The sequence below is a fragment of the Cheilinus undulatus genome, linkage group 8 (genome assembly GCF_018320785.1).
Source record: "Cheilinus undulatus linkage group 8, ASM1832078v1, whole genome shotgun sequence".
Classification (NCBI taxonomy): Eukaryota; Metazoa; Chordata; class Actinopteri; order Labriformes; family Labridae; genus Cheilinus; species Cheilinus undulatus.
This window is the reverse complement of record NC_054872.1, coordinates 32,302,773-32,320,629: the sequence shown is the minus strand read 5'-3', so window position 1 is coordinate 32,320,629 and position 17,857 is coordinate 32,302,773. Positions and strand designations below refer to the sequence as shown.

The 17,857-nt window shown below is 39.4% G+C and overlaps 1 protein-coding gene across 3 annotated transcripts in view; it reads right to left on the bottom strand.

Annotated features, from left to right (window-relative positions):
- clcn1b (chloride channel, voltage-sensitive 1b) overlaps positions 1-17,857 on the bottom strand; it is a 48,299-nt gene that overhangs the window by 21,699 nt on the left and 8,743 nt on the right. For 2 of the 3 annotated variants that reach the window (XR_005992200.1, XM_041793142.1), the window contains exons 2-5: positions 2,745-2,973; positions 569-700; positions 276-404; positions 7-140 (exon numbers count right to left, since the gene is read on the bottom strand). Coding sequence is in view for 2 of the 3 variants with exons in the window: in XM_041793142.1 (XP_041649076.1) it covers positions 7-140; positions 276-404; positions 569-700; positions 2,745-2,973 (624 nt within the window). In the remaining variant the exon portion in view is untranslated. Of the gene's footprint in view, positions 1-6; positions 141-275; positions 405-568; positions 701-2,744; positions 2,974-4,794; positions 4,855-17,857 lie in introns of those variants that run through there. The other variant, XM_041793143.1, reaches the window with a different exon arrangement.

The following is a 17,857-nucleotide window of genomic DNA, read 5'->3' as shown; positions in this document are numbered from 1 at the left end:
GTTTACTTCTTTGCCCACTGGCATCCCACTGCCCAGGCCAGCAGTCAGCCCAATGACTTTAGCAATGAAGGCTTTTAGGGTCAGATATTCCTTCAACACTACTCCTCTCAGAATGGTTTTCAGCTCAGGAATACCAGAACCTGCAGAACAAAAAAACAGATGAGATAAGAAAAAGCATAAAAGAGGAGTATGATGCTACTATCCTGGAAAAATGAGGACTAAAGAAGGAAGGTTAAGAGAGGATAATGGAGGATGGCAGGTGATAGAGAGCTTACCAATGGCCTGTGGGGAAACCAGATGACAGAAAAGTGATGCAAACATGACAAGGATCATAGGATAGGTAACCCAAGCGAGGTACTGGAGCGCCACATTGCCCTTAAGCTCCCCGTGCATCCATTTATAGGCTGAAAAAGAGGGAAAAAAATGACAGAAATAGACAGAGAAAAGAGGACAGAAATGATTCATGGCACACAGGAGAATAAGTGGAATAATTACAGACAGGAGAAACTTAAATCATGTGCTTTCAGACTGTGAAGCTGACTGTAGAATTCTCCTGTTCCTGTGGTACCTTGCAGGCTCTTAGCACTGGCATAGTCCATACTCCAGCTGACCAGAGCCATTGTCAGTCCCAGAAGGACCAGGAAAATCCAGTCCTCCCCCATCTTGGTCACAATGTACCGTCGCACACGAGCCAAACAATCTGGGACAGAGAGATTAAATTAATGACTCATATTGAATCCATTTATCATTTGATTTAATTACTGACAGTTAGTTATTGTAGTCGTGCCTGAGAGGGAATCAGACAGTGTGATTATTGGGATAATGATAAGGAGAAGACAACAGTGAAATTATGCATTCCAGAAAGGGAAAGGGCCACAGGTCAGACTTGAGCCCAGTATGACTGCTTGGGGGGACGACAGCCTGTGTACTACTAGACCAGCAGCGCCCCCAATATATGTCTTCTAGATGTTATTTACCACTGCATATAACAATCTGTGCTCTTTTTTATGCCAATCAATTCCAGACATTCAAAATAGCACACACAACACTAGCCAATCAGAATGCAAGAAGCCCTGCAGCGAGTAAGAATGGCCTTGATGTGACCAATAAAAAATGACAAATGAATGACAAGAGAGAAATTCTCAACACCTCTGACTATTACTGTTAATAAGAATAAAAAAACATATCAGTTACTTTTTGAATAAAGAGACTGAAATGAATGAATAATCATAACATTAAAGGTGCAGTATGCAGAATTGGGAATATTAGGAGCATCTAAATGCTCACTTAAGTACTTAAGTTCTGCATTCAGAATGCATGCCAACACACATGTGCTTTCAGTCTGTACTCTGCTTTTATTTCATCGGAATTTATTCCATGCTCTCAAAACTTACAGATATGGACTAAATGTTGCAAAACAACTCATTTATGCTGCTACAGCTTGCACTTTGCACCAGAAGTGTGGAATATTCAGTGTTTATAGTGTACAATATCTAGTTTTTATCCTGATTTTAGCCTAGGTTCCTTTATTTTTATGACCTATTTATTATGTTTTTACTACATGTCAATCGGCCTGTGTTTTTATGTCATTTTTACATCATTCTCTTATTCTCTTCTATTCTAATCATAGGGGCAGTGTTGAGTAATGTAGCCAATGGTTCAAGCCAGAGTAGAAGAACACAGTGAAGAAGAGTACCTTAAAAATGATGGAACTTTATTCAAAGTTTGTGTCAAAGTATTGTCAAACACTGTGTGAGATGCAATGAAATACTAACATATATGGTCAAACCTGTGCATAGAGACAGAAAACTACAAGAGCACAGCTAGGCTGAGGATGAATGGCTGAGATCCAAACAGCCAGCTCTACTGAGCTTGGCCAAAAGATCTTGATCTCTGAAACCTACTGAACTAACCCGGACTGCTCCAGGCTTTAGACGAAGGCTTTTTAAATTCCTGCCTGCTGTTATTTCTACGTGAGTTTTGAACCTTTTCTTGCCTGAATATTTCACTACTTTCAGGACACAAAAGATTGACCCTGCTTGTGTATGAATAAAAGGCTAATCTTAATAAAATAAAAATGAAAGGATTTCTGTATACTCAGGTGATAAAACACTAATTCAACTGTATCTATAAATATTATGTTTCACAAAATGCTACTTTATAATACATACTGTACCTTTAAAATAAGGCCGTGTATTCAGATGCTGTAAGTTTTACTGTCAAAATTTGCCATAGTAATGTAGCAGAAATTTGGAGAACATTCAAACAGTTTTTTTAAGATATGGATGATTTACATTATGTGACTTATGACCTTAGGTGGTCTCAAAGCCTTACTGCAGCCCTAAAACCAATTGACACTGAATCTGACTGCATCATATTCTGCATGACAGTTTAATTAAATGATAGCAGTGCATCATATTTTTATGAGCTCATCATGTTGCATGTAAAATCATAATGTGCAAAGCAACCAGTAACTAAAGCCTGCAGAAAATATGCTGCTCTCTGTAGAGTGTAGTTATTACAATATAACATTTCATAAAAGAAAAGTGCCATGACCTTAAAATTATATTCAGTTAAATCAAAGATATTTTTGTTAATCTCACTTCTGTTTCCTAGTAACCGCATAAAGTTTCATGGCAACCACTAAATCATGTCCATGGTAACTGTTATTCAAGGTGGAAACTTATTACAAAAACCTTTTTTTACAAGATTTAAATGAAGAACTCTTCAGTTCTGCAGGTCACCTTGGCATTTGGAGTAGGGTCGAGGCTTCTGGGTAGAGGAGGCGTGGCTGTGATGCGACTCCAAGGTCACAGGGTGGTGATGATGATGATGATGATGCCGCCGGCCAAAGCCTTTGCGAGCGCTGCTTGTGTTTTCCCCTGCTTGTCTCCTCCATTGTCTCTCTGTCAGCAAACGGGCAGCCTCTCGTCGGGCAAAATTTCCCAGCTGCTCCCTGTACTCACCGTACAGCTGTAAGTAAGGGGAAACAATGACAATCACTGAGAAATAAAGAGTCCAAAAAATCACAATACACTATTTCAGAAAAGGAAAACAAAGGCCTAATAGGAGGAGGAGACACTGAAATGAGAAGGAGACAACAACCGAGACTTTGGAAAGGGATTAAACTAGATCCAGTGTGAAGAGTCTTGAGACAACGAGAAAGCTAAGGGGGAAGTGCGGTGTGTGTAAAAGATACACACCAGCCTGAATACCCTGGTAGACAGAAATAGACAAAACGGGCATCGAGATCGGAAAAACCCCTCCCTGAGAGGAGGCAGGGGCTGGAGAGGAGCCATAGGAAGAGATCCTGGAAGAGAGGGCATTCCACATCTTCCCCTCTCCAACTACACACAAACACACAAACTTGGTCAGACAGCATGGCCCCCTGTAATCCAGTGTGATCACTTTGCACCACACTCGTTAAAAACATTAGAAGCTGTAAAATATTGCAGATCCAGATGCAGCTACGATGTGCAACTGAAACCTACAGATCACATGCATCCGTCCACACAGCAAAGCTTGGAGCTAAATCACGGAGGTTCGCCTGCCACACATTTCTGTCTCATGTTCACACAGGAAAGGGGAGACACATCCAACCATGAGGCCCCAGACCATGCTGAACCACAACAGGTGCTTATAATTAAACAACAATCTATACAATTAAATAATGTGAAATTATTTCTTTAAATCACATCATGACAGGGCTAGCAGCTAACACCTTTTTTTCCCTATAAACAACACAAACAATCACTTGATTTACAGTCCTTCCTGTGTGATGAGTCACTACTGCATGCCGGAAAAGACTGCCACTACATTAAAGCAGCAAAATAATAGAAAATTATGATTACAACAATGACAAATAAACTGCTTTAGTGATCAGTCTTTGTGCAGCACTAACTGCTCAACTTATTCTTTAAAAGCTGCAACAGAAGTAGGAATGATTCATACACTGATGAAAAGATATTCTTTTCTGTCATCATACAATGACTTTGTTGAACATTGCTGCTGACTGTTCTTTCAGCTTTGTCTAATGACTGAAGAAATGGCTGTCGATGCAGGCAAGGAGTAATTAAGGACTAAACAATACTCTTTTGGAAAGAATAATTCGCATTTTTATCATCATCTTTTTTATTATTCTTTATAAATTAGGAAATTATTTTATTTTTATTCAAAGCAGCAGAACTTAAGGCATCATTTTTGTTTTGCTTTTTATGTGTTAATTCTTATAAAATTATTAAATATTATTTTGTGTAAAAAGCATCCAATACTGGCATATCAAATATTGTTTACTCTTAAGGAATGAAAAAGACATTACAAATACAATAAAAAATAATATTTTTAAATTGTTGAATGTTCAGCTGTATTTTAAACATGGGAACTAGCATGTGAGGCATTGTCCTGATAAATACAGTCCACAATTTTGATTGCTTTTGAGGTACATTTTTTGAACTATTTGATTTAATTTGAAAAATATATAAACTATGTTTAACATGCTTTATACCCACTATAATTGTTTATTCTATCTATGATACCATAGTTTTATAAAAATGTAATACAAGAGGCACAAAATCATAAACACTTGCACTGAATTTAGAAGTATAAAGATCCTACTGACGCTGTAATAGGAATAAAATAATCATTTAAAATACAAAGCAGATCCACTTGTGGAGATTAAAAAAAAAATGGCACAGAACAACACTGGACTGTGTCATTAAGTCCTTATGCCAGAGAATTAAAAAAAAATCACCGTCCACCATGAGCGCAGCCTCTGGTCCTCAGGTCTTTCTTTACCTGTTCCTCATCAGATGTCTTTCTCATGATGTGTTAGCAGCTCTGCTCCTTTTCTGTCTCCTGTAACACACTGCACACAAGCTTTGCACCACCACTATACTACACATTAACACCAGAGCACCAATCCATCAACATCATCAAACAGACACCGGCACCAGATGCCATCAAAACCAGGGACAGGAACAAGAGGTACCTGTGCACCATTCACAGAGAGAGGAAGGGTTTGTTATACAATGTTTGACTTCCCACACCATCTTGTAACAGAACAAAAAAAAAAAAAAAACTAGAAGCGTTTAAGAAATTATAAGCAAAATAGCTATATTTTCTTCTTTAAGATGACTTGTTTGCCTATTTCTGCATTATTATATTGTAACTTGTTAATAATAGTGCCATATCTATCTTGCTATCAGTGTCAGTGGTGTCAACCCTTTGCTCCAGGATACTAATTTTTATTCAGCTGCATTGTGAGAAGACTGTAGCATCTATGTTTGTGACTATAAAGAGAACAAAGATAGATGTTGAGCAGGACTCTAGCCATTTCAGCATCCTAGGCTAGGTGAGATTATGATTTCCCCCAGCCAAACCCAGACACTTGCATCATTACCTCTGAATAGAGTTCAGAAAATACACTTGCTAATGTATAATAAGTATACATATGATTTTTGCATATTGCATAGTAAAATGCAGACAGGAATTCAGTGCTCAATTAAAGATAGCCAGTGATACTAGAGAGTACAAGATATGATGACAGCATTGGGCCCTTGAATCCCAGACCATAGGGGACCTAAGGGATTCTACCCCAAGGTTTTTTTATTAAAAAAAAAAAAAAAAACAAAACTATTTTTATCCCATTTCATGCATTCTATTTGATCTATTGTGTTATGACCCATATCTTATTGATCTATTGTTTTGTTTATTCCATTGATGTCCTGCTTATGTATGTCTGTTTTCTAGTGTAAAGCACTATCTAACTATGTTTTGCCGTATGAATAAATATATTATTACCGACTTTTAAGACCTGAAAACTGTCAACAAAGTGGAGGCAGCTGCAAGTTATTTTTGGGGGATTTTATCATGTCTGCCAATTAAACAAAAATACAATAATCAGCTGCGGTTATTTTATTTTTAAAAAACTTTAAAACAACTGGCAAGTCTTTATCATTTTAGATGATTAAGCATGGCACCCTCCATGCAAAGATAACCATGTTACCCTTACACATATCAGGAGCAGCTGGTTCTACATTTGAAACTTTTTTGGTCAAGTTTAGTTCAATAAAATTAGCTGTCATTAATCTGTTGTGTTTATCTCTGTAAAAAGAAGGCAACATTGGACAGGATTTAGCTTTGAAGCTACTGTTTGATAGCGTTTATGAAGCCAGACCAACGAACTTATGTTGGTAAGTAGCAACTACAAAACATTTTCAACTGACTAGTTGCACATAATTTAATTTTTTTTGGTTCTCCCCTGCTTTTGCTGTCCACTAACTTACTGGAGAACACGGTCAGACTCACGGAGGACAGGTGCAGTCTTTCAAAACGTCACCTGAAACTTTAACAGCTTAGCTTAGCCGTTGAAAAATCATTTGGTGTTTTCAAAGTATTATGCTAGTAGCGCTAACGCTAGCCTTAGCTAGCTAGTTAGCTGCTAGCTTGATGTAGAGAGAGGAGAAAAGGGCTTGATGGATGCGTGAAGCTCTCATTTTAACCATGAATTATTTTCCCACGGTAATTATGGTAGAATTCACAAGTTGTTACTCCTCACAGTGATTACTGTAAGTATTTTTTACATTTTTAGGAGGCCTACCATTTAAATGTAACTTTTACCTCAGCAGTTAACATTGCTTTATCATTTTTGTTACTGCAGGCTACATGAAATGTATTAGTAGGTTGCCATTTTCATCTGTAGGCTACAAATGATTAAACTAGACAACAAAAAGATGTACCACAAAATAATTCACAAACACGCAATTTGTTGTTTTATGGGCTCAAGGGAGCTTTACTGGTTAAAACTCGATTTTTGGCTTAAAAACGTCAGTTGAATTTTCAAACAGGAAATAAATTCAAATGAGTGAGATGGAGACAAAGACAAATGTCTGACAGCGTGAGAGAGACATTGAAAGCTGAGATACATTCATCCCAGGTGACTTTTCTGTCACCATTTCTCAATGTTATCTTTATCTTTGTGTCACTGTGAAACCTTGTTCCAAAAAGTGACATCAGCAACCAGGATTTTCCCCACTTTCACACGCGTTGAAACACTGTTGTCGTCTTTATTTAACTCTGTAACTGTAAAATGACCTTCTCTATCCAAGTCAAGAGCACAAGAGGAAAAATCACCCCTCTGCATGCCTCCCCTCTATTCGCACTAATTTACTCTCAGCAAGTTTCCCTACACCTCCCCATGTGGCTCTGATTATTTCCCTGCACTTTACTGTCTCTGTGGACACATGAAAGTAGTCAGGCGTTACCTAACAGCTCTGACACTCACACAACTCATTATGACTTTCTTGCGCTCTGCTGTTAGAACTCTAGCTTCTAATGTTGTGCTTATTGCAAGTCTCCCAGGATGAAGAAAATGGAAAAATGCAAACCACTCCTCCCTCGGGTTTGTTAGGAATACAAAGCCTGTGTCAAATTATGCCGGTTTAGCTGTCAAAGCGCTGTGAATTCATTCATGGAGCTGGCCTTTATGAGCCTGCTTTAACAAGGTGATATGATAGTAAAATGTCAGAAATTCAAGAGGTGAAAAACAGAAAAACAACCAAAACAGAATCAGGCCAGCTGAGAGGAAGAGAGGCAGAGCTTTAGTGAGAGCTGCTAATAGATGCCGGGGTTGAAGGGCAGTGTGACATTGAGACTTAATTAAAAAAAATAATAGCACATTCCTGCGCCCCTCATGAGAGAGAGTCACCACTGCATATTCATAAATATGTGAGTTTGTGTTTATGCTGCTTCTTAAGCATTCTTACTTTGTGTTTGTGCTTTTTTATGAGTGTGCTAAATTGATATTTGTGTGTGTGAGGCCTTACAACAATATGGGCCTGTCCTGTTACACAAGGTTAATGATAAAATCTGACCCGCTCACTAACAGAGAGATCGGGAGATTACACCCCTCCTGAAACACACACAACTCTCACTTCCAACACCCCCCCCCCCCCACACACACACACACACACACACTTCACAAGCACTTGTCTTCACATGAATACACTAATTAACCAGCACAAAAACATTTCTATGCCCCGTCCAAACACTGTTCAAGCTGTCATACATTAATTAAGGCTCATGTGGGGCTAAAAGAGAAAAATAAACTGAACTAAGCCTGCATGCGTTACGAATAAGGCCTTTGTTTAACCTTATACAAATTATTCTGTTAAAAAACAAGTCATCCCTTTTAAAGAGGTATGCATGAAGTAAATTATGTTGCAACGTGAAATATTACTGTTAGAGTCTATAAACAGATAAGAGACAGTAGTGAAGCAGCGTTGTCATCCCTGCAATCTAAGCAATTAAAGCGTAATTCCTTTAAAACTTTATGAAGAAAAGACTTGAAAAGAAGGGATGATTAACCTTACCAGGAATTGATCTATATTCAGCACTGTTTCAAAAGTGTTGATCCGCTCCCTCATCTTTTCAGCCGTTCTTTCTGCAGGTTTCTACTCGCCTTCTCCCTCTGCGTCTTTAATAAACTGTACTTCGATATCTTTGTCTTACATCTGTCCTTTCCTGTCTTTTACCAGTGTGATGGACGCAGAATGTACCTGCTACCTGCCTCCATACAGCACCAACCTGAGTGACTGACAGGTATGGCCAGAGCCCTACACACACACACACACACAAAGAAGGGGAAGCTGTAGAGGTTAATACAGACACTTGAAGCTTGACAATAAATTGTCAGCAGCTCTTAATTCAGCCGGGTAAATTCTCGGTCTGGAGGTCGATCCAGCAGATTCCTGCAGCCGGATCATAAATGATACCAGGCATGCAAGCAGGCAGGCAGGGCACGAGCTTAAGGTATGAAAATGATACCTGCTGACTGAGTGCGGACTATAACCATATTAACATTGTGCGGGATAGGCTGGATAATACTGTACTGTACTTTAAGTGCCTTCTGCATAAATTGCATGCTTTACTAAAGCCTGACTGGGCTCCAGTACAGTAGTCATGGTTTTTGTGCTCAAACATGGATTGAAGAGTGATTTACATTATAAAATACATGGAGGCAACACCTGAATGATAAATCAAACACCAAAATCACAACATGAAGGCTAGAGTTAGCTTGAAGATATGACTTAAAATGGTTGTACGAGCAAAATAAAACGTGTACATATAACATGTATTTTCAAAAAGAAACAGTACTGAATTTTTTAACATAAGATAGATCTAGCTGGTGATATCAGCCTGCTTTCTTTACATTTATTCACTATATCAATCCTCCATTTCTCTACCTATGGGACCTAATATGGGTCACTGACTGTTCTGCTGAAACCTGTTCTGATATGCTGTTGAGGTCTTTTGGGACCAGAGTGCTTCAGTTTGTATTTTCCAGCAGGTAGCTATTTGCATTTATCTGAGAACTTGAGGAAGAGTAGCAGGTACTTTGGTGGATTGTGGGATTTTATGTAAACCTTTTTATGTGTCTGGAGAGTTAATCACCTGAAGCTACTTGTGCTTTGAAAGAATGTAAATTATATGCATTCTTAATATACATGTCAAAATTGGTACAAATGAAAATGCATCTGATTTCAGCTCTTGCTGCAATAGGCTGGTGTCCAGATTGACTCCCTGTCATTTACCTGTTGCATACTGGGACACTCTTTTTAAATGCCTGTTGCTGTTGCAGATGTATTTGGGGTGCAGCTCATTTACTGAAAGAGATCTGAGCTCAGATTGCATGTCTGTGAAATACTGTACCAAGCTCTCCTACAGTGAGTGAGTGATGCTACTTTGAGGGCCCTAACATAACAGAGTTGCGATTGCTTGTACTGAATGCTGGCTGAAAGCCCTCTAATGCCTGCCTCCACTGCTGTAAATACTCAGATATAGCTTTAGCATGGTCCCTGTTTCACCAGAACTAGGCCACATTTCTGTATGACAAAGAATAAAACAACCCTATAAGCTTTTATGTTGGGAAAGATGTTTTCACTCTTCTGCTGACCTGCTTTGGCATGACTATGTGATAGTTGAGGGGGAAAAGGTAACTTCTTCTGTGAATGCTTGTGTACACAATGGCTGCCTGAGAAGCGATTAGCTCTGAATTAGTCACAGCAGCACTTAGTCAAAACTGGACATTTCTTCATTAAAACAAGCAAAGACAGCAACTCTAAAAACTTTCTGTGACAGAAAGGCTGTTTTTGCTCTTCTGCTAAACCGCTACAGTGTGAGTGTGTGATAGTTAAAGGGGGAAAGGGTTTCTTGTTGTGCTTGCATACAGTGGCTCCTAGCCGAACATTAGCTCGGCCGTAGTCAGACCACCACATTTCTTCATCACAGTTAGCGCCGAGTGCAACACGGAACGCTTTCTGCGGCAGAAAACGATGTTGTTGCTCTTCTGCTGCCCTGCTTTGACATGACTATGTGATAGTTACAGGGACAGGGTAAGTAGTTACACAGCTAATGAGTTGTTGTGTCCCAGCTAATAACTCAACTAGCAGGCCTGCTAGTCATTAGCTGGGACAGAGCCGCAGCCGGCTGTTGTTTGAACCAGACGTTTCTTATCCAAACAAGCGCAGAGAGCAACACTGAACGCTTTCTGTGAAAGAAAAAATGTTCTCACATGGCTTCCCGATCATGGCGGTGGGCTTGTCCAGTATTGTCCAGCATTAGCTATTAGCTTGGACGTAGCAGTTGGACTGCTGCATTTTACTTCAGACTGGATCGCTGTTCTTGTTAAGAGCCACACCGACAGGGGTGGTTTTAGTGACTTGGAGGCCCCAGGCAAAGATCAATGTGAGGCCCCCCTAATATCTCTCACCTCAACTTCATTGATGACTGCCATATGAATGTGATTTAACATTAGCAGCACAGTGTGCAGTGTGCCACTGATAACACATTTAACTGCATTCAGTGTAATATCATCTGCATTATAACCAACGTCTGTTAGGGGAAGTATTAGTGAATAGTTTATTCAAGCTGGACAAACTGCATTCACCTTAGACAGAGAATGAAAAACAAACATAAATCTGACATCTCCTCCAAAGAGATATGAGAATAAATATTCTCTGTACTTAAATGATTTTTATGTGCAAACTATTGGCTTTTCTTCATCATTTTCTGAAGTTGATGTATTCTTCTGTTCTTTGGGTTTCATGTTTTCAGGTACAGTATCTTAGCAAGTGTATCTGGCCCAAGGTCCCATCAAGAACTTAATGCAGTTAATTTGTATTTCTGCATCAATCAGCTGTATTACATGCGTTTTTTATTTTGTTATTAAGAGAAAAATACAACAGGCTCTATTATCAGTATTTTTTTCATCTGAATCAAACTGTACTGCAGCAAAGCAGGGGTGTCAATCTCATTTTGGGTGGGGGCCGGATTTGCTCCACTGAGACATCCTGTGGGCTGGGCAATTTTTTTAGCAACGTCTACAGTTGAAACCAGAAGTTTACATACACGATATAAAAAGGCACATAAACTTTTTTTCTCACCGTATAACATTAAATCAGATTAAACTTTTCCTGTTTTTGGTCAATTAGGATTACCAAAATTATTTCTATATGCTAAATGCCAGAATAATGGGAGAGATCATTTTTTGGACATTTTTTTATTATTTTCTTGAGAGTCAGAAGTTTACATACACTAAGATTACTATGCCTTTAAACAATTTGGGAAAGCCCAGATGATGATGTCATGTCTTTGGAAGCCTCTGAAAGGTTTATTGACAACATTTGAGTTAATTAGAGGCACACCTGTGTATGTATTTTAAGGCACACCTGAAACACACTGCTTCTTTGTGTAACATCATGGGAAAATCAAAAGAAATCAGCCAAGATATCAGGAAGAGAATTGTGGACTTGCACAAGTCTGGTTCATCCTTGGGTGCAATTTCCAGATGCCTGAAGGTGCCACGTTCATCTGTTCAAACAATTATATGCAAGTATGGGAATGTCCAGCCATCATACCACTCAGGAAGGAGACGGGTTCTGTGTCCCAGAGATGAATGTGCTTTGGTCCAAAAAGTGCATCTCAACCCAAGAACAAAAGCAAAAGACCTTGTGAAGATGCTGGCTGAAGCTGGTAAGAGTTTGTCATTATCAACAGTCAAATGAGTCCTGTACCGACATGGGCTGAAAGGCCACTCTCCCAGGAAGAAGCCATTACTCCAAAAGAAACATAAAAATGCCAGATTACAGTTTGCAAATGCACACAGGGACAGAGACCTTAATTTTTGGAGACATGTTCTGTGGTCTGACGAAACTAAAATTGAACTTTTTGGCCATAATGACCATCGTTACATTTGGAGAAAAAAGGGGGAAGCTTGCAAGCCTGAGAACACCATCCCAACTGTGAAACATGGGGGTGGCAGCATCATGTTGTGGGGTTCTTTTGCTGCAGGAGGGACTGGTGCACTTCACAAAATAGATGGCATCATGAGGAAAGAACATTATGTGGAAATACTGAAGCAACATCTCAAGACATCAGCCAGGAAGTTAAAGCTTGGGCACAAATGGGTTTTCCAAATGGACAATGGCCCTAAGCATACTGCCAGACTGGTTACAAAGTGGCTTAAGGATAACAAAGTCAATGTTTTGGAGTGGCCATCACAAAGCCCTGATCTCAATCCCACTGAAAATTTATGGGCAGAGCTGAAAAGGCATGTGTGAGCAAGGCGGCCTACAAACTTGGCTCAGTTACACCAGTTCTGCCAGGAGGAATGGGCCAAAATTCCTGCAAACTATTATGAGAAGCTTGTGGAAGCATATCCAAAACGTTTGACCCAAGTCATACAGTTTAAAGGCAATGCTACCAAATACTAATGAAATGTATGTAAACTTCTGACTCTCAAGAAAATAATAAAAAATTGTCAAAAAAATGATCTCTCTCATTATTCTGGCATTTAGCAAATAAAAATAATTTTGGTAATCCTAATTGACCAAAAACAGGAAAAGTTTAATCTGATTTAATGTTATACGGTGAGAAAAAAAAGTTTATGTGCCTTTTTATTTAGTGTATGTAAACTTCTGGTTTCAACTGTATATGACCAAAGCTGATATATAGGCTGCTGTAATATTTATAAATATAAATGATCCAATATTAGATGCAGGTATCATTTCATAAGTGCTGCATGTTTGCACACAAAAGGGTTAATTAGCTACTTTAGAAAGAGAATTTACCTGCAGGTAATCTAAATAGGTCTAGCAAAAAATATGCTGTCCTTGTAACATATGACAGTTTTTACAGATTTCAACATTTTTCGGACCCACTGATGATGAATTTACAAGACTGTAATATTCATTATAAATATACTGTACATTCAATGTGACTGTTTATGGCATTAAAAAAGTAACCTGTTGTCCACAGTATCTGCTCTGACCCTGAGATTATTTCAACTGCAGGGGGGGGCAGAGTGGACAGAGTCCAGAGAGGAGACGAGTGAGAGAAAGGGGCAACAGAGAGAGAGAGAGAGAGAGAGATGAGGATCCTGCAGAGATATATCCTGCACTGCTGTGCTATTACTGCTTATAAAGCTACAAACCCTCACCTGCTGAGTGAAAACTCTGCTTTTAAGCACATGTCTGAGCCCCTACAGTAGTTCTTCTTCATGTCCGTTCTCTCTGAATCCCCCTGACATCCCTTCACACATGATGAACTGGGGCATCTCTGTGCATATTTTGGATTCATTTTAGCGCCAAGATCAAACATGCAGATCTCTCATGTCATAGGACAGCCTGTGTCCAGACTAGGTTTGAATGTTTAGTTATTAAGTCATTTTCACCGTTAAGAGATTAATTTCTACCATTTAGAGCTGGAGTTAAATATGCCACAGGATTTATAAACAATGTCCTGTTTAAACTTAAGTGATCAAGACCATAATTTCACTTCTTGATGATATAAAATTAAATCATATGTAAATAAGATTAGTTCATATTAGTCTGGCATTTGAGATTAATTATATTGTGGGATTAAATCAAGCTGGAGATTGAGCTGAGTCACTCACCAAAGCGAGATACAATGTCCGTGTTTGTGGTTGAGGGACAATTACGCAGAGCAGCTGTTTTAATCCCACTCAGGGAAAGAAGTTTGGTTCTACAAGGCTAAAACATCTGGATTTTGACATTTGTTAAGGCCCTCATGCAAGAAACTAGTCAGAGGTGTGGACAGGACAAGACTCACTGAGAGAGCAGAGGTGATGCTGCAGTCGCACTGCTGTGCGCTCTGCCGTGCATCTATTTTTAAGATGTTCCTCCCTGCTCTAAATTTTAAACTATTGATAATTTTCTTTGACCTGGGGTGTGGCAAAACATAAGTGAGCTATAATTGTAGAACAAAAAACCTAGGCAAATTCTTGAGGCCCCCCTTATGGACGAGGCCCCAGGCAATTGCCTACCTTTGCCTAATGGTAAAACCGCCTAAGCACACTGACAGCTTGTCTTGTGCAAAAGAGAGGTTTTTGCGCATTTCTTGTAGTATTGTCTTCCCTTCCTGCAATAATGGCACAGAATCACAGTTCTCTAACTGCAGCTCAGTCGCTGTGTGTCTGCGTGTTTCAATCAGATGCAGTACAAGAAAAGCAGGAGGGGAGGGGGGATAATGCTGCTCAGGGTTCATCTCCACACACACAGAAGGAGACAGACAGAGGCAACATGTAGCTTTTTACATTTCACTAAGCACTTACTATTACTTTGGCTAAAAATAATGAACAAAAAACAATCATGACATCAATGACTTGAGACTTGACTTGGACCCATGTGCAAAAGACTCCAGACTTGGTTTGGACTCGTAATTTGGGACTCCTGTACAACCTTCATTTTTTTAATTTTTCCATCATGATCTCCTGTCCCCCTGTCACTCTTTCTCTTTTTTTGATTGTCCCTTTCTTTTTGCCCGTTTATGCATCTTTTATGCAGCAGCATTGGCTGCTCTCATCTCATTCTCGTCTTCTTTCATGCTGCCCAACAATGACACAAACAAATGTGATGCTCACGTACACACTTAAACTGAAATGCACGCCAACATGCTGGAAGTGTAGACTTCAGGCTTCCATCTTTTGAGGGCAAAATTTTCAGAATACTGGAGGATAAACATTAGAACTTTCTCTTAAAGCTCCTCTCTGACCATGGAGGGCCAGTGTGTGCGCTCCAGCTGTGTGTGTCTGTGTCATCCGCATGAGCCAGGGGTGTACGCTATGTTAAAAACAATATTTGGTAAATATTCCCTTAATACTATATGTTTATGGGGAATAAATAATGTTAAAATCTCTGCATTTGTGTCTTTAAGAGAATGGTACTTAAACATGTGACACATATTTATTTGCAGAGAATATAATAAATGTGCTGTTTACAGATAATTAACGGATATAAAAAGGGATAGGGGCACTAAAGTAGAAATTCGGCTTAATTTTACACATATGAAGACCCCTACACACCTGTCTGAGGAGAATTAGAAATGATCATGAAACCTGCAGCAGTTTTTATTTTATTTTAGAATAAACAGTTCATTAAGAGTTAGTGTTTTATTGTTAGTATAAATTTACTACCATGAAAGACTTATATCTGACAAAAAACATATAATCTCCAGTGTCTCAGTGTCTTTCTCTGTCAGTGAAGTCTGACACGTGTATCTGTACTGTTTCATATGTACACAGAGAACAGCTTTATTAAGAGGAGAGACAGAGAGAGAGAGAGGACAGTGTGTAGCTATGTACATTGAAGTTTAAAGTAGTAGATTTGGCTAACAAAAAAATAACAATAAAGACAAAATCACTCTGCCAGTCAGGTATCTCAACAGGCATCCCAGACCCCCCTCCATGGACCTGCTTTCCTCCGACTGGCCGATTTCCCGAGGCTGGCTGGCAGCAGGACTCAATGTTTTGTGCCTGCCCCCTCCAATGTGGCTATGTTGCTATGCTAGTACTTGTAAACTTTGAATGGACCGGTCTGACTGAATAAAATATGGCTAATTTTGATATTCGTCCATACTTGTTAGACCCGGAGTCTGACTCTGATAGTTTGGAGAGACAGGGGGAAGAAAACCAGCAGCAGTGAAGGATAAAGCAGGATGTATCTGTTTGGTAAGTGTTTAATTACTGTGTTACTAAATGGCTTTGATAATGGTGGACTTATCCTCGCCGCACTTAGAGGTGTATTTATTCATCTCTGTTCATCTTGTGGGGGCAGTCTTTTCTGCTTTGCTGGCAGCACAGACGAACCAGTCAGGAGATCCTATTGCGATGACCTCATCAGTTCGCTCCATCGAAATCTCGTCTTGGGAGGATCTCGGGGAGATCTCAGAGAGATTCCCAACGAGCCGTTTTCATCAGTTTACACTCTAATTCCAAGATTAGTGCCACATACGATTATCTTGCGGTTTGAAAATTTGCAGACGTGAAGTATGGACACCCAACATTGTGATTTTATATTTATGTTTTAAAAATCGGAAAAGTATAATACCCCCTCTTTGAGCGTGATCATCGTACTGTGAAGAAACATGTGGCTGATTCAGAGCACAGACGGGTTCATGCAGATAAAGGATAAGGATAAGGATAAAATTTATTGTCCCCAGGGGGAAATTTGTCATGGACATAAGTGCAGCGCTGCTCACAATCAATACATTCATCATAAAAACGAACAGGCAATAGACAGACAGATAAATAAATGGTCCGCTTTGACCTAGAATAAGAGAGACTTGCAGGTATAGTATTGCACCTGCCCTGTAATATTGCACTGGCTTCCCTGTAGTAAACAGTTTGTAAAATATATTGCACATTTCCCTGATGCAAGTTGACAAAATTGCCTGAAGAGGGTGTATTTAAAAAAGCTGTCACTGTGGCATACCAGTGACACAACAAAATACCACTAATACAATAAAATACCAATATGGCAGTAAAAAGATATGTCACAATAAATTTAATGCAGTAGTAAGACAACACTCAAGCTGTAGCATTATGTTAACACAGATTGTTTGTTGAGTAGAGAGATGGAAGTAGGGAGGAAGGAGAGCTTGTAGCGATTACTTTTATATCTGCTCACTCTGAACCGTCTTCCAGAGGGGAATAATTCATATTCCGAATAGCAACAGAGTCCATGTCGCCAGCAGGGCAGAGCCACCGGATTTATTTTTTATATAAAGGCATAATGAGGAAGGTTTCTGCCAGACAAATTCATTGGATTAAGAGAGCAGTTGCTAAAATGCCATTACAAAGCAGACAACAGGTATTTGAAGCTGCTGGTGCCTCTGGAGTCCCACCAACCTCAAGGTGTAGGATCCTCCAGAGGCTTCCAGTTGTGCATAAACCTACTATTCAGCCACCTCTAACCAATGCTCACGAGCAGAAACGGTTGCAGTGGGCCCAGAAATACATGAAGAGTCATTTTTCAAACAGTCTTGTTTACTTATGCGTGCCATGCAGCCCTGGATGGTCCAGATGGAGGAGTAGTGGATGGTTGGTGGATGGCATGAAGGTCTGAAAATGACCACAGCAAAGTATATAGAGTTTTTGACTGACCACTTTCTTCCATAGTACAAACAGAAGAACCATGCCTTCCAAAGCAAAATTGTCTTCATGCATGACAGTGCACCATCTCATGCTGCAAAGAATGCCTCTGAGTCATTGGCTGCTATGGACATAAAAGGAGAGAAAATCATGGTGTGGCCCCATCTTCACCTTCCTAATGATTGATGACTTAGAAATTATACTGACTGTCATTTGCATTGACTATTTACAAAAATCAGAGAAAAATACCATTTGCGTAATAATTTGGAACACGGTGTATCTAGCTAAAAACGCAGCAAAGCAAGGCAAAAGTGAAGCTCCATATCCTGGTACATAAAAGAACTACCAACATTTTTTTCTTGGTTAGTATGGTAGCAATTGCTTCAATGTACTACATTCACTGTCAGAATT